The following is a 23,907-nucleotide window of genomic DNA, read 5'->3' as shown; positions in this document are numbered from 1 at the left end:
CAGCTAGTTACCTACATGTTATAACTTAAATAACAAACAAAAAAATACGACACATTACTAAGGTTAACAGTCCAACTCAACTGGTTAGATTGTTCATCTTGTTAGAAGGATTGTGGAGAATATAAAATGGGCTTGGTTTCTTAAATGCTCCCAAGGAAGCTTGTTGCAATAACGTTGGCTCTAAAGTGGCTGACAGGCAGCAGCTGACAGTGAAATAGATTATCACAGCCCCACTGAGCTTGCTAACTGACGTTAGCTTCCCTACTAGGTTCGTCCTGCTGAATCACGCCCATCCAACAAGCAATCTAATTGGACTAGCTATCTGGCTAGGTTAGCTCACAGTCGTGGTTGCAGCGTAGCGGACGAGTCCATTCATTTGCCTCGTCCAATAAACACATCGTGGAATGTGATTAGCAAACGAGTAGGCTCTCACGCTCGTTGACTGTGAACTTTGAAAAGGGAAGCCACCAGTAAAACGTAATCTGGTTAAAATGCTAAATTATAAAAAAAAACACACATTTGAAACACGCTAGCTAGCTTGGCTCGCAAATTCGCAAGCGACGTTCGCACCGCAACGCAATAATGTCAGGTGAAAATGTCAATGGAAAGAAGAATTACTTGTAATATCAAGCAGTTAATTGCATGCAAATAATTGCTAATAATATGTTTGGCGAAACTAAGTTACCGTAAATGGAGTGCAGTAGTTCCTCTCCTGTCAAACTGCACAATCCTCTTCCACACGGTAAGGCGAGCGAAACCAAACCTGATGTTGATTTGGGCGAGCTATGCCTGGAACACCGTTTTCTAACTATGTGATTGGAGCGAAAACGTTCTATACTAACATCAACAAAGTTATATTTCTCGATTTGTATTGGCTGTTGATAGGTGTGCGCTGCTTCATTTGTCTGCCAATTGGTTAAAAATCCAACTGGCTTCGAAAATGCAACGTTTTTAACGGGTTCTTTATAAGGATTGGTTGAAATGATCAGGTTTACCGCAATTCCATTGGCCATACGAACAGTCAGTTGGCCACTCGCGAATGGAACGTTTGGCTTCGCAACATAAACACAAAACACACCCCTTCGTGGTTTGTGATTGGAAGTTTACTTTAGGGACTGAACATTTCCATAAATGGTTAGGATTCAGGCGACATGATTTGTTGACAAAGATGGCAATCGACGATCTTGAAACGAACAACGTGTCCGCCCCATTTGATTGTTTCATATTTTGATGAATTAGATATGGCGCGGTACACGTCAATACGAGTGTAGCTATTTTAATTGAATGGATGAAATAATTGTGCGATTTCTGCAGCTAGCTGTAACTAGCGAGGTTATTCAAGTGAAAAAGAGATAGCATCGCTGTGCTACATCCCTTTCATCGCTAATTATTGTCTTAGGAAGCTGACAACAGGGTACAGTGTGCAGGGGCTAGTTAGCTAGCGAGGCTTCTACAATTTAGCTAGTATAGTTAATGAAAGAATACAGGGAGAATTCGATCCCTGGAAATCCAGCTGCAAGTCTGGATCACATCAAGCCATGTTGGTACTGGGACAAGAAGGACCTGGCTCACACACCCTCCCAGTCCGAGGGCCTGGACCCGGCCACCGAGGCCCGGTACCGAAGAGAGGGGGCTCGATTCATCTTCGACGTGGGCACGCGCCTGGGACTGTATCCTTCCTTCATTGATTAGCAACGAACACACACCGACTGTGCAAATATGCATGATCTGGTGTCTCTTTTGATGGGTTGGTTGTGTTGGCAGCCAGGAGAGTAAACTGGTGCAGCGTCATGGTTCTGTTAGAATAATGCATTGTTTGTTTGTTATTTCACAAGTGCCAGATTATATTCAGATTGATCAATGCAGCATTTTATTATCCACGTCACGGTTACAGTAACTCTTCAGTTCCTTAACCCTGTGATCAGACACTATGACACGCTGGCTACAGGGATCATATACTTCCATCGCTTCTACATGTTTCATTCCTTCAAGCAGTTCCCCAGATATGTAAGTATTCACACTGTATCTACAACTATTGCTTTTGACTAACTCGAGTTTAGATCCCTGTAATATGGATAAGTCGGGTTGATTGGACTGATTTAGCTTTTGACCAGACTTAGCTATGTTAAAGGTGGTTTAGATGAGCCTTTTCCAATGGAAGTCGTTGTCACCGGTTGAAAAGGGCTTCCCCCGTTCATCTGTGGCTGTGTTATATCTCCTTGCCTCGGCTGTATATACCCAGTTGACGAATGCTATATCTCTACAGGTGACTGGGGGTTGCTGTCTATTCCTGGCCGGTAAAGTGGAAGAGACCCCAAAGAAATGTAAAGACATTATCAAGACGGCTCGCAGCCTGCTGAATGACATACAGTTTGCCCAGTTTGGAGATGACCCAAAGGTGAGTGCCTCACTAAAGTGTGTAAACTTTGACAATTGCCTGGATTACAAGACGGTAATGCCTGCATCTATGTTGGTACTATAATATTGAGGGAACCCCGTACATTGCATTAAATATATTCATTTTAAGTTGCTAGTGTAAGGTTTTGTGACCCCTGACCAGGTAGTGAATTATATTTCCCTCCCTGGGAAGGACAGGGTCTGTATCCAAAACACTTCATGGTCACAATATTGTCCATGACTCTGTTCCTGTACAGGAGGAGGTGATGGTGCTGGAGAGGATCCTGCTGCAGACCATTAAATTCGACCTGCAGGTGGAGCACCCATACCAGTTCCTGCTCCGCTATGCCAAGCAGCTCAAAGGTACACGGATGCATATGCATGATTAGTGTTGCAAAATTCCACTAGCTTTCCTAAGATTCTCATCTTTTCAAGAAATCCTGGTTGGAATATTCCAAGATGGGAATAAGGAGGAAATCCGGGAATCCTCCAACCGGGAATTCTGGGCGTTTTGGGAAAGTTTCCAACATTTGGCAACCCTGATTTATGCTATGATCTATGATGGGCTGGTCTGGTTACCTGTTCACTATGGTAGCTGGAAGTGTGCTGCAAAAGACAATGTGAAGGGGGTCGGCCCAATGATGTGAATCAGGCACTACAATTAGTCTACAATGATATAATCCTAATCTGATCTAGTCTATTATTACCCTGTCTGAATGAAAACGACCCCTAAACTCATCCACCTCTTTCTGTTCACAGATCTGAAGTATTTCCGATCTGTTTCAGGTGATAAGAACAAAGTCCAGAAGCTAGTTCAGATGGCCTGGACCTTTGTGAATGACAGGTGAGCAGTAACACAACCCGAACATGGAATGCTTCAATTGGCAGAACCATGGAAGAACAGCGATATCCATGTGTGTATTATAATGCAACCAGTGCTGCTCTAGGATCAGGTCCCCCTTCTTATTGATTATGATTTAAAAGGCAAAACTGATCCTTAATCAGAACTCCTACTCTGAGAGGTTTTATTAATATGTGCCCTGTAATTGATGTACACATGCGTCTCTCCTCTCCTCCCCCCAGCTTGTGCACCATGCTGTCCCTACAGTGGGAACCAGAGATCATAGCTGTAGCAGTCATGTACCTGGCCGGCCGGCTGTGTAAGTTTGACATCCAGGAGTGGACGTCCAAGCAGTCTTCACTGCGATGGTGGGAACAGTTTGTCCAGGATGTCCCAGTGGAGCTGCTGGAAGGTGGTACTGGCTGTTCTCTCCTTCTCTATCTATCTCTCTCTCTCTAGCACTTCTCTGGGTTTGTCATTTGTGTAAGGCTGTTTTTAGACTTTAAAGACAAAAGTATGCCTCTTTCAAGGTTCTCTTTCATACCACTTTGATTAACACTTAATTTTGTGGGCTGTTTGCTTATTGCAGTGTTATAAAGCCCCACAGTGGAGGAGATATAATACCCATAACTTAGCAGTCAAACAGGGAAATGGTTCCAATCATTTTTCCAAATCAAATTGATTTATAAAGCCTTTCTTACATCAGCTGATATCTCAAAGTGCTGTACAGAAACCCAGCCTAAAACCCCAAACAGCAAGCAATGCAGGTGTAGAAAACACGGTGGCTAGGAAAAACTCCCTAGAAAGGCACAAACCTAGGAAGAAACCTAGAGAGGAACCAGGCTCTGAGGGGTGGCCAGTCCTCTTCTGGCTGTGCCGGGTGGAGATTATAACAGAACATGGCCAAGATGTTCAAATGTTCATAGATGACCAGCAGGGTCAAATAATAATAATCACAGAGGTTGTCGAGGGTGCAACAGGTCAGCACCTCAGGAGTAAATGTCAGTTGGCTTTTCGTAGCCAATCACATTCCACCATACATTTTTCCCCATAGTGGATTTTAGAAACACTTAAAATAAGGGCTGTGTTTTGTGTTGGCTTACGCTGGCGTGATGTTTTGATAACCATACTGTGGTACTCTATCATTTACATCCATACTTATGAAATGCACTTCCCATTAATGACTTCCTGCTCTGCTCCATAGACATCTGCCACCAGATCCTAGACCTGTACTCCCAGGGCAAGCAGCAGATGCCCCAGACCCCCAGTGATAAGACCCTGCCTATCCCCGTCCCAACCCCTACCCCTCAGCAGCTGCAGGCCCTCTCCCAGCCCCCGCTCCCCAGCCCCCCTGTCGCGCCACCACTCAGCAAGAAGGTCTCGCCCCAGACCAGCCCTCCTCGCCAGCTCAAACGAGCCCACGTGAGTCTGACACCCAGTTTAAAGGTTCTTGTGAGGGCAAGCACAATGTTATTTATAATGACCACAGGCACTAAATTGAGCTGTTTTCGTTTTTGACACCCATTTCCCTTGTTGATGTCGTTGTTTAGGTATCGTCTCCTAAAGAAGAAAGCCAGGCACCTGGTGAGCACAACTCTGGCTGAGACAGTAGATTAATCTATTGGAAGCGTATGGCTGCCAATATTCATTTTAAAAGGATTCATAACAGTAGGTATGTTAGAGTATGACTTATTGTTCTCTCTCTCTTCTCCAGAGCCAGTGGGCTCTAAGATCCCCAGGCTGGAGCCTCCCATGCCCCCTCTACCCACATCACAACCCCCCTCAGGTGAGTCCCCTACCCTGGTCCGCTCACAAGACGACCACACTAGTAGCCAGATTCACTAAGCCTCTACACCAGTGCAACAACTTCCGCACCTGTTGGTTTCCAGAGGGAATATCCGTAGATCGAAATGTAAAAGAAAACTCAAGGAAATAAATCCTATCCTGAAGTTTTATGAAGACAGGCCCATGTCCATTAGCCTTATTGTTTTTCCTTTTCCTTTTTCCTAATACTTATTGCACCGTGTAAGAATTGATTTGGTGTAAATACTCCACAGATCTGTCCACTCCACCCCCTACTGTAATGTCTCATGTTGCTGAATAGATTATTGACCAATGGCATTCCTGCTAAGTGGTTGAGAAGCCCTCTGGATGCGTCCCAAATGGCACCCCATTTCCTACATAGTGCACTACTTTTGACCAGTGCCCTACGGGCCCTGGTCAAAAGTAGTCCACTACAGTAGATAGGGAATAGGGCCAATTGGGACACACCCTCTGAGAAGCCCCTGGTCCCCTCCAGTCTGTCCCCTCAGCCCTCGAAGGAGCTAGCTGAGCTGGGGAGGAAGAAGTGGTTAGCTGCTGGTATGAACTGGTCTGCTCTGACTTCTCCTCTGATTGGCTGAGAGAACGAGAGGCGTCTAGGCCAGGTGTAGACCATCGGCGACAAGTTAGATGATGCAGAAGTACTGTATGATGAGCACTTATTAGATTCGATATCAGACTTTGTGGAGGGGATTCCCTGTAAGCCTGCAGGTTAAAATCACAAGCGTTTAGATAGTTAGGGGATACTTAAGCAATAAGGCTCTAGTGGGTGTGGTATATGGCCAATGGTGGTATATGGCCATGGTGGACAGGATATAACCCCATCCTTCTGCTACTCTACTGTATGCCTTGTCTGACCTCTCTACCTAATCTGATAATGACCTTATCAGCTGTTAAACTACTCTGCTTTCGAAACAGCACCGTTCGCCAGACAGCTTTGTTTACGTGACCCGTCTAGGAAGGGGGGTGTATTTGTTAGCGGTTAAATGGCGCCTTTGTTAGCGGTTAAGTGGTTTGATTCAGTTGTTTCTCTAAGGGTTCTCTAATTCTCTTCTCTCTGTAGACCGCAAGCCTCCAGCCTCCCACCCCTCCGCCCCTCTCCCAGGAGAGACAGACCCAACTGTGGCAGGAGGCCCAGCGGAGCCCCCTAAAGGACCTCCACCTCCCCCACTCAGCCTCCCTCCACCAGCCTCCCCCGCTTCCCCACCGCCCCCCTCCACCGCCCCCGTCCAGCTACATCATGGGCATCCCCACCTCCAGCTCCTACATGTCAGGAGAGGGTTTCCAGAGCCTCCAGTCGATGATGAAGACAGAGGGGCCGTCCTACAGCACCATCCCCCCATCCTATGGCCCTCCCCTGGCCTACCACAGCCATGTCTACCCCCCTAACGCCCCGCCGCCTGGTCCTCCACTTTCCGCCTCCTACCCTCCACCCAACCTCCCTCCACCTTCCCCCGCCTACCCCCCGCCGGGGTACAACCACAGCTACCCTCCCCCGCCCCCTCATTGCATGCCCCCCGGACACGGGGAATACCCGCCTGTGATGGGCATCCCTCCCAGCAACTATCCCCCACCCCCTGGAGGACAGGGCCAGGTACCCCCTCCGCTGCCCCCTGGCATGCCCCCCATCGGTGGCATGAGTCAGGGGGCGTGGATGAGGTGATGGGGGTGAGACTGGATGTGCCAAACCAACACTAGTCCTATTACAGCAGACAGGAGTCTCCAGTGTTACTGACAGACAGCTTTAGTGATGGGGAACACAGTTAACGCAAGGCCAGTTGGGGAGACCGGCCTCATGTCCTCCCTGTAGTTTTCTGAAGCTGTCATCTTACGGTTGCAAAATTTAAGTACTGTTCTCAGGTCATCCAGAAATCCCGGTTGGAACATTCCTGGAATCGTAAGGAATAACCAGGAAATCTGGACTCCAACTTGGATTTCTGGAAACCCTGGGAATTTGGGGAACGTTACCAGAATTTTGCAACCCTACATCTCCAACAAGCCAAACAGCACAGCCACACCTCATCAAGAACCAACCATTAACTTCCATTGCACAAGTTAGTTAACGTGAAAAATACATAATGTGGTGTGTTTGTTGTACTATGGCTGTTTTTATATTAGCCTTTTTAGTAACATGTTTGTCATTTTTTTTATATGAACCTTTAGGTTAGCTTGCTGTACAAATGTAGGAAAGAATGGTCGGACCAAAAAAGAAAATGGCAGCTCCACTCTAACCATTCCATGGCTTGGATGTACAGTATCTTCCACATGCATTCCTTTCTGTTTGAAACACTACTAAACCAGTATTATATTCTAATGTCAATGAATAGTCTACCATTGTAGCATTGTGCATGGACTGGAACATAAAGACACACTTGCATGATGCACACACAGGACAAACACACACAAGAAACTCACACACTTTAAATAAACACACCTTTTTATGGGTGTTTGGACGTTTTATGTTTTGTTGTTGAAGAAAAGTATGTTTAATGGTTGCACATTCTTAGGGGAAAAAAGGTGCAATCTAAAACCTAAAATGATTCTTTGGCTGTCCCCATTGAAGAACCATTTTTGGCTCCAAGTAGAACACTTTTGGGTTCCATGTAGAACCCTTTTCACAGAGAGTTCTACCTGGAACCAAAAGGGTTCTGCAATGGGGACAGCCATGGAATCCTTTTGAAAACCTTTTTTTCTAAGAGTGCAGCACTGCCATGAATTAATGGTTGAAAATTACTTTTTTAAATGTTGAAGTTGTCTTTTAATTATACCTTGTGAACTACCATTGTTACTTAGTTTGTTTGTAATATGTGAAACGTTACTCTAAGCAAAGTTACTTGGCATTAAACATTAGTTTTTTTCTAAAGTTGTTCATTTATTTTTTCAATGTGTGACAATAAAAATATACAAAAAGAATCCTATTGTACCCTGTTGTGTACATGATTCCTATAGTCTTTCACCCATGCTTCTTGTTGTTAGATGGGTTAGCCAGTTGGGGGCATCCTTGTCAAGCCACTTAAATTGAGGCCCAGAATGAACACTTGAGTAAAGGCATCCTTCCACCCTTAAATTTGATCACGTTTGCTTGTTAGCCATCTCTTCTATTTATCAGTGTACTACTTAAGTTATTGCGGGCGGTATTTGTACTTTTACTATTTTTACTAAACTACATTCCTAAAGAAAATAATGTACTTTTTACTCCATACATTGTCCCTGACACCCAAAAGTACTCATTACATTTTGAATGCTTAGCAAACAAAAAATGGCCAATTCACACACTTATCAACATCCCTGGTCATCCCTACTGCCTCTGATCTGGTGGACTCACTAAACACGTGCTTTATTTGTAAATTATGTCTGAGTGTTGGAGAGTGCCCCTGGATATCTGTAAAAATAAAATAAAAAAACTAACCTCTCTGATTTGCTTAATATAAGGAATTTGAAATGATCATACTTTGATTTTTGATACTTAAGTATATTTTAGCAATTACATTTACTTTTGATACTTAAGTATATTTAAAACCAAATAATTTTTGACTTTTACTCAAGTTATACTTTACTGGGTGACTCACTTTTAATTGAGTCATTTTCTATTAAGGTATCTTTACGTTTACTCAAGTATGACAATTGAGTACTCACTGCTATTTATGTGTGAGTATGTGTATATACAATACCAGTCAAAAGTTTGGACACCTACTCATTCAAGGGTTTTTCTTTATTTTAACTATATTATAAATTGTAGAATAATAGTTAAGACATCAACTCTATGAAATAACACATGGAATCAGGTAGTAACCAAAAAAGTGTTAAACAAATCAAAATAAACTCAGCAAAAAAAGAAATGTCCTTTTTTTCAGGACCCTGTCTTTCAAAGATAATTCGTAAAAATCCAAATAACTTCACAGATATTCATTATAAAGGGTTTAAACACTGTTTCCCATGCTTGTTCAATGAAACATAAACTATTAATGAACATGCACCTGTGGAACAGTCATTAAGACACTAACAGCTTACAGACGGTAGGCAATTAAGGTCACAGTTATGAACATTTTGGACACTAAAGAGGCCTTTCCACTGACTCTGAAAAACACCAAAAGAAAGCTACCCAGGGTCCCTGCTCGTCTGCGTGAACGTGCCTTAGGCATGCTGCAAGGAGGCACGAGGAGTGCAGATGTGGCCTGGGCAATAAATTGCACTGTCAGCACTGTGAGATGCCTAGGAGAGCGCTACAGGAAGACAGGACGGACAGCTGATCGTCCTCGCAGTGGCAGACCACGTGTAACAACACCTGTACAGGATCCGAACATCACACCTGCGGGACAAGTACAGGATGGCAACAACAACTGCCCGAGTTACACCAGGAACGCACAATCCCTCCATCAGTGCTCAGACTGTCCACAATAGGCTGAGAGAGGCTGGACTGAGGGCTTGTAGGCCTGTTGTAAGGCCGGTCCTCACCAGACATCACCTGCAACAACGTTACCTATGGGAACAAACCCACCGTCGCTGGACCAGACAGGACTGGCAAAAGTGCTTTTCACTGACGAGTTGTGGTTTGGCCTGTACTCTGAAGCGGGATCGATTTGGAGATGGAGGGTCCGTCATGGTCTGGGGCGGTGTGTCAAGGCATCATCGGACTGAGCTTGTCGTCATAGCAGGCAATCTCAACGCTGTGCGTTACAGGGAAGACATCCTCCTCCCTCATGTGATAACCTTCCTGCAGGCTCATCCTGACATGACCCTCCAAGCATGACAATGCCACCAGCCATACTGACCGTTCTGTGCGTGATTTCCTGCAAGACGGGACTGTCAGTGTTCTGCCATGACCAGTGAAGAGCCCGGATCTCAATCCCTGGGACCTGTTGGATCGGAGGGTGAGGGCTAGGGCCATTCCCCACAGAAATCTCCGGGAACTTGCAGGTGCCTTGGTGGAAGAGTGGGGTAACATCTCACAGCAAGGTCTGGCAAATCTGTTGCAGTCCATGAGGAGGGGATGCACTGCGGTACTTAATGCAGCTGGTGGCCACACGAGATAGTGACTGATACTTTGATTTTGACCCCCCGTTTGTTCAGGAACACATTATTCCATTTCAAGTCATATGTCTGTGGAACTTGTTCAGTTTATGTCTCAGTTGTTGAAATTTGTTATGTTCAAACAAATATTTACACATGTTAAGTTTGCTGAAAATAATCGCAGTTGACAGTGAGAGGACATTTCTTTTTTTTGCTGAGTTTATGTTGGGTAGGTTACTTTCTAAATGTAATCCGTTACTTACTAGTTACCTGTCCAAAATTGTAATCAGTAAAGTAACTTTTGGATTACCCAAAATCAGTAACGTTATCTGATTGCATTCAGTTACTTTTAGATTACTTTCCCCTTAAGATTAATTAGAATAAGACACAAATGTGTGTAATTGAGTGACATCTACTGCAGGATAATTCAATGTTAAAGTTGACATCATTGGCCATATATTGATGTAAAATTTTACTTTATGGGTTGGTTATGTAGCCTTCTTCTAACCCATCACATGCTACCACATATAATAATACGATTAAATTCTATCTTTACATTAAAAAACAGTCTATCAGAATTCCAGTCATTCCAATAAATGTTATACCCCTTGATCTTCAAGAATAGGACTTAGAAATATGGTAGTATAGATTAGCCAAATTGTTGAGCACACTGAAAAGTGCTATTTACATGTGAAAATGACTGCCATATCCTGCATTTGCTATAGGCATATTGTTTACCTTTTAGTTGGTGACACTTTGATATCTTGATAATATGCAGCTGTTTAAAGGGCAAATCCACTGATGAAACAATAACAAAACGATCGCCCAGGACCTTGTGAAGATGTTGGAGGAAACAGGTACAAAAGTATATATATATCCACAGTAAAATTAATCCTGTATCAACATAACCTGAAAGGCCGCTCAGCAAGGAAGACGCCACTGCTTCAAAACCGCCATAAAAAAGCCAGACGACAGGCTTGCAAAGGATAGTCTTGGGGGCTTGCAAAGGATAGTCCCACTAAGCACAAACCAGATGGGATGGCATTTCGCTGCAGAATGCTGTAGTAGCCATGCTGGTTAAGCGTGCCTTGAATTCTCATTGAATCAGCAACAATGTCACCAGCAAAGTACCCCCACACCATCACACCTCCTCCTCCATGCTTCATGGTGGGAACCACACATTCAGAGATCATCCGTTCAGCTACTCTGAGTCTCACAAAGACACGGCGGTTGGAAATCAGACCAAAGGACAGATTTCCACTGGTCTAATGTCCATTGCTCGTGTTTCTTGGCCCAAGCAAGTCTCTTATTTTTATTGGTGTCCTTTAGTAGTGGTTTCTTTGCAGCAATTTGACCATGAAGGCCTGATTCACAGTCTCCTCTGAACAGTTGATGTTGACATGTGTCTGTTACTTGAACCCTATGAAGCATTTACTTGGGCTGCAATTTCTGAGGCTGGTAACTCTAATGAACTTATCCTCTGCAACAGAGGTAACTCTGGGTCTTCCATTCCTGCGACGGTCCTTATGAGAGCCAGTTTCATCATGGTGCTTGATAGTTTTTGCGACTGCACTTTAAGAAACTTTCAGAGTTATTGTCATTTTCCAGATTGACTGACCTTCATGTCTTAAAGTAATGATGGACTGTTGTTTCTCTTTGCTTATTTGAGCTGTTCTTGCCATAATATGGACTTGTTTTTTTTACCAAATAGGGCTATCTTCTGTATACCACCCCTACCTTGTCACAACACAACTGATTGGCTCACGCATTAAGAAGGAAAGAAATTCCACAAATTAACTTTTAAAAATGCATTCCATTCATGAAGCTGGCTGAGAGAAAGGCAAAGTGTGGCTACTTTGAAGAATCTCAAATATAAAATATATTTTGATTTGTTTAACACTTGTTTGGATACTACATGAATCCATGTGTGTTATTTCATAGTTTTGATTTCTTCACTATTATTCTACAATGTAGAAAATAGTAAAAAAATTAAGAAAAACCCTTGAATGAGTAGGTGTCCAAACTTTTGACTCAGACTGTATATACAGGAATCACTAAGTTACACTTTCATCGACATTCACAACTGACAAACACACCAGGGGTATAAAAGAAAGTATATTTCAATTTTATTTAAAAATTTGAAAGCGGCTTACCTCAGTTGTCACATTTAAAATTTGCTAAAATAACAGTCCAATTTCAGCTACATACAGCTTGTGAAAAACATATAAAGGCATGCTAGTTCATTGTATGCTACAGGAGTACTACGTATGTATGTACATAGCACTGTATATCCTAGGATACCTTAAACTATGTATCACAGAAAAAAAGAGGCTGAAAAAAAGGACATAGAATTATCACCGTTTCAACATAGAGAGAATAAAGAAGCAATGTGTTTGAATGTAACAATAGGAAAATAGTCAAACATTTAATCATAACTTTGTGCTTTCAAATGAACAAATATAAAAGTCATTCGTTGCGTGTAGACTTATCAGTTTAAGAACAAGGTCACTTTTGCAAAAGTTTAATTTGTGAAGACTTTGAGTGTGTATGGACACTTATTCATACAGTTTTCCGTCAGGAAACTCCTTAGTCATCAATGCCGGACGATTAAAGACAACACTGTACAGAACAGTGTATGCTTTATACGAGGTCCTCGATTCAAACAGAATTATCTTCATATATCAGGAATATACCTCATATATTATATATGAAGCTTTTTTCCTTGTTGATTCCTGCTCATTTTGTTCACACAGCACTTATACTGTACGTTACGAGACGGGTCAAACACACAGTCAGTCTGTCACTGTTCAAAGTCACCTGCTGCATCCAGACTCCTCAACAACACTGAAACACAGCGGATACATCCCAAATGGTAACCTATTCCTATTAAGTGCACTACTTTTGACCAAGGTAAATAGGGCTCTGGTCAAATGTAGAGCACTAAATGGGGAATAAGGTGATAATATAATATATTTTGCTATCAATACAGTATATTCTCTCCAATTAGAATGCTTTTTACCCAGAATTCATGGGGATGTGTAAACGTACATTTATACACAGCCTTCTGTATAACACAAAAAAAGGGTATACATTTATTATTCCCCTATATAGATTGACAATGTGTCAAACTCAATTCAGATTAATTTACCAATCTGACAGCAAACCTTCAGTTCAGATTTTAGAACACATATCCGAGAGAATGCAGCAAGTGTCTTTTAACAGTTTATAACTGCCTATTCAGACCTCAGACTAGCCAAGAGAACTCATACAGTACAGTGCCTTGCGAAAGTATTCGGCCCCCTTGAACTTTGCGACCTTTTGCCACATTTCAGGCTTCAAACATAAAGATATAAAACTGTATTTTTTTGTGAAGAATCAACAACAAGTGGGACACAATCATGAAGTGGAACGACATTTATTGGATATTTCAAACTTTTTTAACAAATCAAAAACTGAAAAATTGGGCGTGCAAAATTATTCAGCCCCTTTACTTTCAGTGCAGCAAACTCTCTCCAGAAGTTCAGTGAGGATCTCTGAATGATCCAATGTTGACCTAAATGACTAATGATGATAAATACAATCCACCTGTGTGTAATCAAGTCTCCGTATAAATGCACCTGCACTGTGATAGTCTCAGAGGTCCGTTATAAGCGCAGAGAGCATCATGAAGAACAAGGAACACACCAAGCAGGTCCGAGATACTGTTGTGAAGAAGTTTAAAGCCGGATTTGGATAGAAAAAGATTTCCCAAGCTTTAAACATCCCAAGGGGCACTGTGCAAGCGATAATATTGAAATGGAAGGAGAATCAGACCACTGCAAATCTACCAAGACCTGGCCGTCCCTCTAAACTTTCAGCTCATACAGGGAGAAGACTGATCAGAGATGCAGCCAAGAGGCCCATGATCACTCTGGATGAACTGCAGAGATCTACAGCTGAGGTGGGAGACTCTGTCCATAGGACAACAATCAGTATGTTGCACAAATCTGGCCTTTATGGAAGAGTGGCAAGAAGAAAGCCATTTCTTAAAGATATCCATAAAAAGTGTTGTTTAAACACCAAACATGTGGAAGAAAGTGCTCTGGTTAGATGAAACCAAAATTGAACTTTTTTGCAACAATGCAAAACGTAAAAGCGTAAAAGCAACACAGCTCATCACCCTGAACACACCATCCCCACTGTCAAACATAGTGGTGGCAGCATCACGGTTTGGGCCTGCTTTTCTTCAGCAGGGACAGGGAAGATGGTTAAAATTGATGGGAAGATGGATGGAGCCAAATACAGGACCATTCTGGAAGAAAACCTGATGGAGTCTGCAAAAGACCTGAGACTGGGACGGAGATTTGTCTTCCAACAAGACAATGATCCAAAACATAAAGCAAAATCTACAATGGAATGGTTCAAAAATAACATATCCAGGTGTTAGAATGGCCAAGTCAAAGTCCAAACCTGAATCCAATCGAGAATCTGTGGAAAGAACTGAAAACTGCTGTTCACAAATGCTCTCCATCCAACCTCACTGAGCTCGAGCTGTTTTGCAAGGAGGAATGGGAAATAATGTCAGTCTCTCGATGTGCAAAACTGATAGAGACATACCCCAAGTGACTTACAGCTGTAATCGCAGCAAAAGGTGGCGCTACAAAGTATTAACTTAAGGGGGCTGAATAATTTTGCACGCCCAATTTTTCCGTTTTTGATTTGTTAAAAAAGTTTGAAATATCCAATAAATGTCGTTCCACTTCATGATTGTGTCCCACTTGTTGTTGATTCTTCACAAAAAAATACCGTTTTATATCTTTATGTTTGAAGCCTGAAATGTGGCAAAAGGTCGCAAAGTTCAAGGGGGCCGAATACTTTCGCAAGGCACTGTATATAAGACTCTTATGAGTACTCATATACATTATTCACTGGCCTTACATATGCATACAACTCAGCTCAGCTATCAGACCTTATTCGTTTTACATACAACTCCTGAACCCCTATAGGTAAGATATCATATACATAGTCACACACTATATGTACAAGAGTATGTGGACATCCCATCAAAATTGGTGGATTTGTCTATTTCAGCCACTCACCAGTTAATGACAGGTGTATACAACTGCGCACAAAGCCATGTAATCTCCACAGACAAATATTAGCAGTAGAATGGCCTTACTGAAGAGCTCAGTGACATGCAACAGGGCACCATCATAGGATGCCAACTTTCCAACAAGTCAGTTCATCAAATTGCTAGAGCTGCAAAAGCTGCCCCGGTCAACTGTAAGTACTGTCATTGTGAAGTGGAAATGTCTAGGAGCAACAACGGCTCAGCCGCAAAGTGGTAGGCCACACACGCTCACAGAACGGGACCACTGAGTGCTGAAGCGCGTAGCGCTAAACAATTGTCTGTTCTCGGTTGCAACACTCCAAACTCCCTCTGGAAGCAACTTCAGCACAATAACTCGTCGGGAGCTTCATGAAATAGGTTTCCATGGCCGAGCAGCTGCACACAAGCCTAAGATCAACATGTGCAATGCCAAGCATCAGCTGGAGTGGTTTAAAGCTCGCCGCCATTGGACTCTGGAGCAGTGGAAGCGCGTTCTCTGGAGTGATGAAACACTTCACCATAATGCAGTCCGACAGACAAATCTGATTCTGTGCTTGCAACTTTGTGGCAACAGTTTGGGGAAGGCCTTTTCCTGTTACAGCAATGACAATGCCCCCATGCAAAAGCAAATTCCATACAGAAATGGTTCGTCGAGATCGGTGTGGAAGAACTTGACTGGTCTGTACAGAGCCCTGCCATTAACCCCATCGAACATCTTTGGGATGAATTGGAACGCCGACTACGAGCCAGGCCCAATCGCCCAACATCAGTGCCCAACCTCACTAGTGCTCTTGTGGCTGAATGGAAGCAAGTCCCCACAGCAATGTTCCAATATCTAGTGGAAAGCCTTCCCAGAAGAGTGGAGGCTGTTATAGAAGCAAATGGGAGACCAACTCCATATTAAAGACCATGATTGTGGAATGAGATGTTCGACGAGCAGGTGTCCACATACTTTTGCTCATGTAGTGTATGTTATTACTCCTAATGACATCTGTCTGTTATGTTGCTATAACTCTTAATGACATCTGTTATGTCATCTGTTATGTCAGTCTCATGGCATTGTTGTGTAGCTTATCTATTAGCCCTCACCATACAATACTGAGAAGACTCAAATACACAGCAATCAGCTAGGAGGTGCCACGGAGTATAGAACACAGCTATGAAGCTTCATTTAGCTACGCAGTGGGGGAAAGGGGAGGGAGAAAGGGAAAGGGGGATACCTTGTCAGTTGTGCAACTGAATGCATTCAACTGAAATGTGTCTTCCGCTTTTAACCCAACATCTCTGAATCAGAGAGGTGCGTGGGGCTGCCTTCATCGATGTCAACATAATCGGCGCGTATCAGTGGATTGTACACTGAAGTCCTACTATAGAGATGACAGCTATGAGACTTTACAGAGCAGACATAGGGACTCTAGGAGACTTCATTGTGCACACATCGGGCCTGACACATCATAATGTACAGGAGCCAGCTAAGACACCTTATGAAGTATACATCGGACCCAGCTAAGAGACCTCATGTAGTATACATAGTCTCCAATGAGACTTCGTAATGTATGGTTCCTATAAGAGCTCATTGAGGAAAAGTTAGGACTGGTCAAAATAACAGTTGTTATTCAAAACCGTTTCAACGATTGTCATACATTAGAAATTCAGATTGTGAATTCAAAGTCCACTTCCATCTAGCAAGATCCTGACGTTCTAATCCATGATCAATCATCAGAAGCGACCCTATATTATGCATGAACCAAAACCTCTTGCTCGACTTAAGGTTTCAGTTAATAGTCTGACAGGCTAAGCTTTCAAGCCTGGTCCGAGAGCTGTTTGTCCTTTTGCCAACTCCATTGCAGACATTGTCAAGTCCTGTATGGCTCAACTGGTGGAGCATGGTGCTTGCAACAACAGGGTTGTTAGTTTGAGTCCCACGGGGGACTATTATAAGAAAACGTATGAACTCACTACTGTAAGTTGCTCTGGATAAGAGCGCCTGCTACATGACTAAAATGTAACATTTTTGGCTTGACAATTCTAGGAGTTGGCAGGAGAGCATAAACAGACCCTACCCAGGCTATAAGCTTTCTGCCTGGGAGGAAACTTTTGAAACACAGGGTATGAAACTGAACTCAGTGTTCCACTTTCTGTACTTAGTTACAACGTGTGCATCCGAAATGGCACCCTAATGCCTATATGGCGTTGGTATAGGGAATAGGGTGCCATTTGAGGCGCAAACAAACAAATTAAATTATAACTTTTTTTTAAACAGGGCTACGTTTTGTTACACATAACTGATTTGGTGCTAGAATTTAGTTGAACACTTTGAAATCAATTCTGTCTACACTTGAACACATACTTCCTGCTCAGGCAAAAGGGGACGACACTATCAAAAGTAGGCTGCAGCAGCTAGGTTTCAAGTCATGTAAACCTATGGCTTGTGACTATACACCGAAGGAAATTACATCAGAACATTTCCAGGATTTCTCCTCATATTAAAAGTAGGTTGTCAGTCAGTTGCCTGTGGAGAAGTCATGGAAGCAAAGTCAAGAACAGAACAGGGCCTGCAGTAGAATAGTCCGTCCTCGAGTGGTTGTCAGTCCTGAACACTTGGTAGGTGAACATTTACACAAACACAAAAAGAGACGTTGGGTGGAGACGGTGTAGTGCTCTAGCTCAGTACTGTCGTGACTGGTTGGGACTGTCAGGTGTAGTACTGTAGAACAGGTCACAGGTATAGTAGCTCAGTACTGTCGTGACTGGTTGGGACTGTCAGGTGTAGTACTGTAGAACAGGTCACAGGTATAGTAGCTCAGTACTGTCGTGACTGGTTGGGACTGTCAGGTGTAGTACTGTAGAACAGGTCACAGGTATAGTAGCTCAGTACTGTAGTGAATGGTTGTGAGGTTGTAAGGGAGAGTTTAGTTGGTAATGCATGCCTCGTGCCCCTATCCTCCCTTCATCTTCCTCTTCTTCAAAAACACACCATAACTGTCAACTGATGCTCTGTTGTGCTGTGGAGGCGATAGGACGGCCACCCGCTATTTCGAACCATTCGTCGCCACGATCTGTTTTGCCCTAATCTGAAATTGCCTGTAGCCACTACCCAGGTTAGGTCACCATTCCAATATCCACCAGGGCATGAGGTTAAGGGAGGCCAAAGATGGATATCACAGATACAGAGGCAGTGGGCTGGGTTTAGGTTAGGGTTTGTCTGGATCATCTAGCCACGGTCACAGTGCTGAGAGAGTAGGAGAGGGTGTGTCCCTTTGTCCAGTCAGTGCTGAGGATCCATTGTTGTTGTTGTTGTTTATTTATTTGTCTGTCCGTTTGTCTTGATTGAGTGCTGGTTAATGTCGTCCTAGGGACTACAAAGGCCCTTTGAACTGGTTCCCAGAGAGATGCTGGCGGATTGAAGGCTTGGAGCCCGCAGCGTCACCCAGTTTACGCCACACCACCTGAGAACACAACACAGGACAGGAAATGGGGGGGTGGGACACAAAACACTGTTACACAACACTGTCATACAATGGATATACTAGCTACAGTATATCCAGCCCTTTAGTGAGGGTCTCTAGAAAAGCCAGGTGGAAGGGACATTTAGTACTAATTACACTAATAAGGTTTGAAAACACTGTTACACAAAGCTTTTTATTGTAGAACATTTTATTAAGACCAGTGTGTTGTTGGGGTCTACAAAGGGAGGTCACAGAGACTGGAATCCATCAACCCAGCCATCCAATAACAGTCTACAAAAATGTATGTTCCACATAATCTGAGCACACAATGCAACCGTAGGGACAAGACAACAGTTGTAAAACACATGACTCCCAGCTCCGAGATGGACTGTGTAACATAGACCTCACCAGGATGTTGGTGTATTTATCTCTTTATGCTTGATGGGATACTCCACTATAAATGGTTGCATTGTGCCTCCGTGTTCTCTGTGTCTCTGCCATGTACAGAGCTCTGTCCGGAGAAACCCACAGGCATCGCTTAGTGCTCAAAGACTAGAAGGGCCTGGGGTCGTCCCTGCAAGAAAAGTGTCATCACACGAGTCCCAGATGACCCCACTCCACTGTCTCAGGCTGTATGGTTGTGGCCCAAATTATACCCTATTCCTTTTATACTACACTAACCCTATCGGCTCTAGTCAAAAGTAGTGCCCTATAAAGGAAATAGGATGCCATTTTGAGCCTACACCTGTGGGGGTGGAAGGAGGATGTGATGTTGAGATGAGAGAATGGGGAGGGGCCTGTAGCTTCTATTCCATAGTCCAATCCTCCTAGCCTTCCGATCCTATCCTGCCCTGTCCTGCCCTATTCTGTCCTATCCTAGGCCTGGAAGGTGTCTATAGCACGGAGAATAGAGCTCGGAAGCTTATAAGGCCTCAACAGGAGCTTCCATTGTTTCTCCCAGTGAAGTTATTTTAATGGTGCAGACAAGTGCGTCGTTAATACTACGGCTCCTTTATGGGAGCCTCCAATTAAAGCAGGGGGAAGCCAGGGGGTGAGAGGGGGAGGAGAGGTGAGAGGGAGGGAGGAGGGAGGGTAATTGTGTAATAATTTAAACACTGCCCTCCGTCAAAGCGATGGCATGCTTGTGATTCTGACAGGCAAACAAACAGAAATGTGGAGGAGAGAGAGAGAGAGAGAGAGAGAGAGAGAGAGAGAGAGAGAGAGAGAGAGAGAGAGAGAGAGCTGCAACTCGACAGGCCCCTCGTATCTTCATCTAGCTCTCATTATTCGTTTTTTGGGATAGGAGAGGGAGAGAGGAAGAGAGAAAAATGGAAACGAGTGAGGGAGAGAGAGAAAGAGTATAAGAGGGGGGGGTGAGAAAGGTCGTGTGGGAGGGAGGAGAGAGTTCCTTACGTTACACATCTCCCTGACAATGGCCTTCTCCTTCTCACTGAGGTCCTTGTCATAGTCTTCAGGGATTTTCTTCTCTAGATTCTCATGGACCTCGAGCACCTTCATGGCATGGACCACAGCCTCGGGCTTCTGGCCCACAGGGAGGTAGTCTGCTGGGGGGGGTGGCTCACCACTAGGGGTCCTACCGGAGCCCTGGAGAGAGGAAGGGAGAGATGGTCAGAGTGGTCACACACATGTACTATATTTTCAGAGATGTGAGCAATCTAAATTAATCCCCCCACCTCCCTTCTCTCTCTCTGGGGTACTATAGTTTTGCGACCCAGACCCCTAAAGGAGGGTAAATCCCTGGTTTAATCAGCTAATTACAACTCTCATCTCCCATGGTCTTCCCTGACCCTGGTCAAACTCTCTTACTCCCCTGTGCCTCTCCATCTCTGGGTCACAGCTAATGCAAAAAGAGGTTGTTGAGAGAGAGGAGCAGGGGCCCAATCTATCCCAGCTCTATCCTATTCATTCCCAGCTCTTACTGTCCAAGCACTTAGTTATCCCTATCTCTGGTTCTATCCCAGCTTTGCTCAGTCACAGCCTTCTGAGCACCACTCTAGCGTTAGATCCTCAACCATCCAACCAGCATTCCAACACCGGTGCCCCTGAGCAGAGAGAGAGGGGGATAAAGGGATATATATAAAGAGAGAGGGGGATAAAGGGATATAGGGAGAGAGAGAGAGAGAGAGAGTGTGGGGGGGGAGAGAGGGGGATAAAAGGATATATATATATATATATATATATATATATATATATATATATATATATATATATATATATAGAGAGAGAGAGAGAGAGAGAGAGAGAGAGAGAGAGAGAGAGAGAGAAAGAAAGAGAGAGAGGGGGATAAAGGGATATAGGGAGAGAGGGAGAGAGAGAGAGAGAGAGAGAGAGAGAGAGAGAGAGAGAGAGAGAGAGAGAGAGAGAGAGAGAGAGAGAAAGAGAGAGAGAGGGGGATAAAGGGATATAGGGGAGAGAGAGAGAGAGATAGAGAGAGGGGGGGGGGAAGAGAGAGAGAGAGAGAAAGAGAGAGGGGGGATAAAGGGATATAGGGAGAGAGAGAGAGGGGGGGGGAAGAGAGAGAGAGAGAGAGAGAGAGAGAGAGAGAGAGAGAGAGAGAGAGAGAGAGAGAGAGAGAGAGAGAGAAGAGAGAGCATGAAGAGGAAAAGGAAGAAGAAGAGTGTGACCGGAGTGTGAGTGACACACACACATAAAGCTGAGAGTGCAATAACAACAGGCCCATAGTCAATGGTGTAGGCACCTGCTGTAGAGGCATTATGGAAGAGGAGGGAAGTGAACCTGATCGGGCTTCCAGTCTAACATTACAGAGTTGGTATCAATACCCAGTATCAATACTCAGAGAACACTGACACAGACACACCGTACTTTTGTGCGTCCCAAATGGCACCCTATTTATTCCCTGTATAGTGCACTACTTTTGACCAGGGCCCATATGACTCTGGTCAAAAGTAGGGCACCATGTAGGGTAGTGTTTCCCAACCCTGGTCCTCCAGTAACCCCAACAGAACACATTTTTGTTGTAGCCCTGAACAAACACACCTCATTCAGCGCATTGAGGGCTTGATGATTAGTTGACAAGTTGATTCAGGTGTGCTTGTCCAAGGTTACAATACAAATGTTTACTGTTGGGGGTACTGGAGGCCCACCAGGGTTGGGAAACACTGATGAAGGGAATAGAGTGCCATTCAGGTCGTAGCCTGAGCAAAGATGATAAGAAAGTCTGAAAGAAAACATAAAGAGAGGCTCCAAAGGACATATATTTTCAAGCAACAATTTTTACAAGATAGAGAATCACTGCTTCTGCGTCAGAAACAACTTTGATTGACTTTGACATTTGATTGATTGCTCTGTTGTTATGTGAGAAAGTTGTGACTTTGACATTTGATTGATTGCTCTGTTGTTATGTGAGAAAGTCGTGACTTTGACATTTGATTGATTGCTCTGTTGTTATGTGAGAAAGTCGTGACTGACATTTGATTGATTGCTCTCTTGTTATGTGAGAAAGTCGGGACATTGCCTCAGTCAGTGCTACAGAGGTGGGATCACGATCGCTGGGCAAGTTTTTTCTTGTGACGGATTTAGGGGGATGTAGGGGGTGGGGGGCGACCCCTCTACAATTTCAACGTCTGGTTTTGATTTACATTTGGTGAAATCAATTTAAAAATGTCACCATGTCATTGGATTTCGAGTTTTAAAGTTGGGTGAAAAAAAAATGTTGATTACTTTTTTCAAATCCAAATACGTTTTTTTCACGATGACTCAACGTCATCTCATTGATCAATTAAAAAATGTTATGATGTGGGCTCTCTCTCTACCAATCATAGGTAGCCCCTGGCAACACGTATTGAAGTGACACACAAGTTATTTACATTTTTACATTTACATTTAAGTCATTTAGCAGACGCTCTTATCCAGAGCGACTTATAAATTGGTGCATTCACCTTATGACATCGAGTGGAACAGCCACTTTACAATAGTGCATCTAAATCTTTTAAGGGGGTGAGAAGGATTACTTTATCCTATCCTAGGTATTCCTTAAAGAGGTGGGGTTTCAGGTGTCTCCGGAAGGTGGTGATTGACTCCGCTGTCCTGGCGTCGTGAGGGAGTTTGTTCCACCATTGGGGGGCCAGAGCATGAGTTATGTCAAACAATAAGCAAATATAAAGAATAATATAAAGAAAAATAGTACAAATATTTCGAGCATCTTAAATGTAATGTTGGGCAAAAAGGTCAACTCAGCTACATCCTTCATTGCATCAGATGGCTCATTCATCACAAACCCCACTTATATTGCCAACTACTTTAATGATTCTTTCATTGGCAAAATGTGCATGACATGCCAACAACAAACTGAACCTGCACGTCCATTCATAACTGACCAAATTATGAAAGATACGCATTGTAATTTGAATTCCGTAAAGGGAGTGTGGAAGAGGTAAAGAAATTACAATGACAAGGCACCTGGGTCTGACAACTTGGATGTAAAATGACTGAGGATGATAGCAGACTATATTGCCACTCCTATTAGCCATCTCTTCAATCTAAGCCTACAGGAAAGTGTGATCCCTCAGGCCTGGATGGAAGCAAAAGTCATTCCACATCCCAAGAATAACAAAGCACCCTTTACTGGCTCAAACAGCCCACCAAACAGCCTGTTACCAACCCTTAGTAAACTTTAGATTTTTTGGTGTTTTTACAAGAATCAAAGATATTTTACAGTAAACAAATTAACAACTGACTTTTAGCATGCTTACAGTATAGGAAAGGGCACTCACCATGTATCACACTTACATAAATGACTGATGATTGGCTGACAGAAATGTATATTAAGAAGATTACGGGAGCTGTTTTGTTAAGACTTCAGTGCAGCTTTTGACATTATTGATCATAATCTGCTGCTGGAAAAACGTATGTGTTATGTCTTTACATCCCCTGCTATATTGTGGATTGAGAGTGACCTGTCTAACAGAACACAGAGAGTGTTCTTTAATGGAAGTCTCTCCAACATACTCCAAGTAGAGTCAGGCATTCCCCAGGATAGTTGTCTAGGCCCCTTACTTTTCAATGTTTTACTAATGACCTGCCATTGGCATTGAGTAAAGTCTGTTTGTCTATGTAAACTGATGACTCCACATTATACACGTCAGCTACCCACAGCAAGTGAAATCACTGCAACACTTAACAAAGAGCTGAAGTCAGTTTTAGAATGGGTGGCAAGTAATAAGCTAGGCCTAAATATTTCAAGAACTAAAAGCATTGTATTTGGGACAAACTATTCACTAAACCCTACACCTCAACTAAATCTTGTAATGAATATTGTG

General features: G+C 43.5%; 3 protein-coding genes across 6 annotated transcripts in view; 1 reads left to right on the top strand and 2 right to left on the bottom strand.

Moving 5' to 3' along the window:
- Positions 1-833, bottom strand: part of setd3 (SET domain containing 3, actin histidine methyltransferase) — a 68,189-nt gene extending 67,356 nt beyond the window's left edge. For both annotated transcript variants that reach the window (XM_035743361.2, XM_035743364.2), the window contains exon 1: positions 686-833. The gene's annotated coding sequence lies outside the window, so the exon portion shown is untranslated. The remainder of the gene's footprint in view (positions 1-685) is intronic.
- A 356-nt stretch (positions 834-1,189) lies between these two features.
- On the top strand, positions 1,190-6,589 carry LOC118362771 (cyclin-K-like). 2 transcript variants are annotated; one of them, XM_035743366.2, is made up of 10 exons: positions 1,190-1,670; positions 1,926-2,007; positions 2,267-2,398; positions 2,655-2,760; positions 3,184-3,241; positions 3,481-3,650; positions 4,443-4,660; positions 4,789-4,822; positions 4,953-5,024; positions 6,123-6,589. In XM_035743366.2, the coding sequence occupies exons 1-10, from the start codon at positions 1,474-1,476 to the stop codon at positions 6,446-6,448; spliced, it is 1,395 nt and encodes a 464-aa protein (XP_035599259.2). In that variant the 5' UTR covers positions 1,190-1,473; the 3' UTR covers positions 6,449-6,589. The 2 variants fall into 2 exon arrangements, with proteins under 2 accessions (XP_035599259.2, XP_035599258.2); XM_035743365.2 differs by having other exon boundaries at positions 3,157-3,241.
- Positions 6,590-12,173: 5,584 nt separating this feature from the next.
- ccdc85ca (coiled-coil domain containing 85C, a) overlaps positions 12,174-23,907 on the bottom strand; it is a 64,919-nt gene continuing 53,185 nt past the window's right edge. For both annotated transcript variants that reach the window (XM_035743359.2, XM_035743360.2), the window contains exons 4-5: positions 20,021-20,212; positions 12,174-18,607 (exon numbers count right to left, since the gene is read on the bottom strand). In XM_035743359.2, the coding sequence (XP_035599252.1) occupies positions 18,518-18,607; positions 20,021-20,212 (282 nt within the window). In that variant the 3' untranslated portion in view covers positions 12,174-18,517. The remainder of the gene's footprint in view (positions 18,608-20,020; positions 20,213-23,907) is intronic.

This window comes from Oncorhynchus keta, chromosome 29 (assembly GCF_023373465.1).
Source record: "Oncorhynchus keta strain PuntledgeMale-10-30-2019 chromosome 29, Oket_V2, whole genome shotgun sequence".
Taxonomy (NCBI): Eukaryota; Metazoa; Chordata; class Actinopteri; order Salmoniformes; family Salmonidae; genus Oncorhynchus; species Oncorhynchus keta.
Note: the sequence above shows the minus strand (reverse complement) of the source record. Positions and strands in the feature narration are given on the sequence as shown.

Bases quoted from the DNA above. Each gene is read 5' to 3' on its own strand.
- LOC118362771 (XM_035743365.2), top strand. From the start codon at position 1,474: ATGAAAGAATACAGGGAGAATTCGATCCCTGGAAATCCAGCTGCAAGT. The intron at 2,008-2,266 runs GTAAGTATTCAC...ATATCTCTACAG, and splicing joins TCAAGCAGTTCCCCAGATAT to GTGACTGGGGGTTGCTGTCT. The intron at 3,651-4,442 runs GTGGTACTGGCT...TCTGCTCCATAG, and splicing joins CCCAGTGGAGCTGCTGGAAG to ACATCTGCCACCAGATCCTA.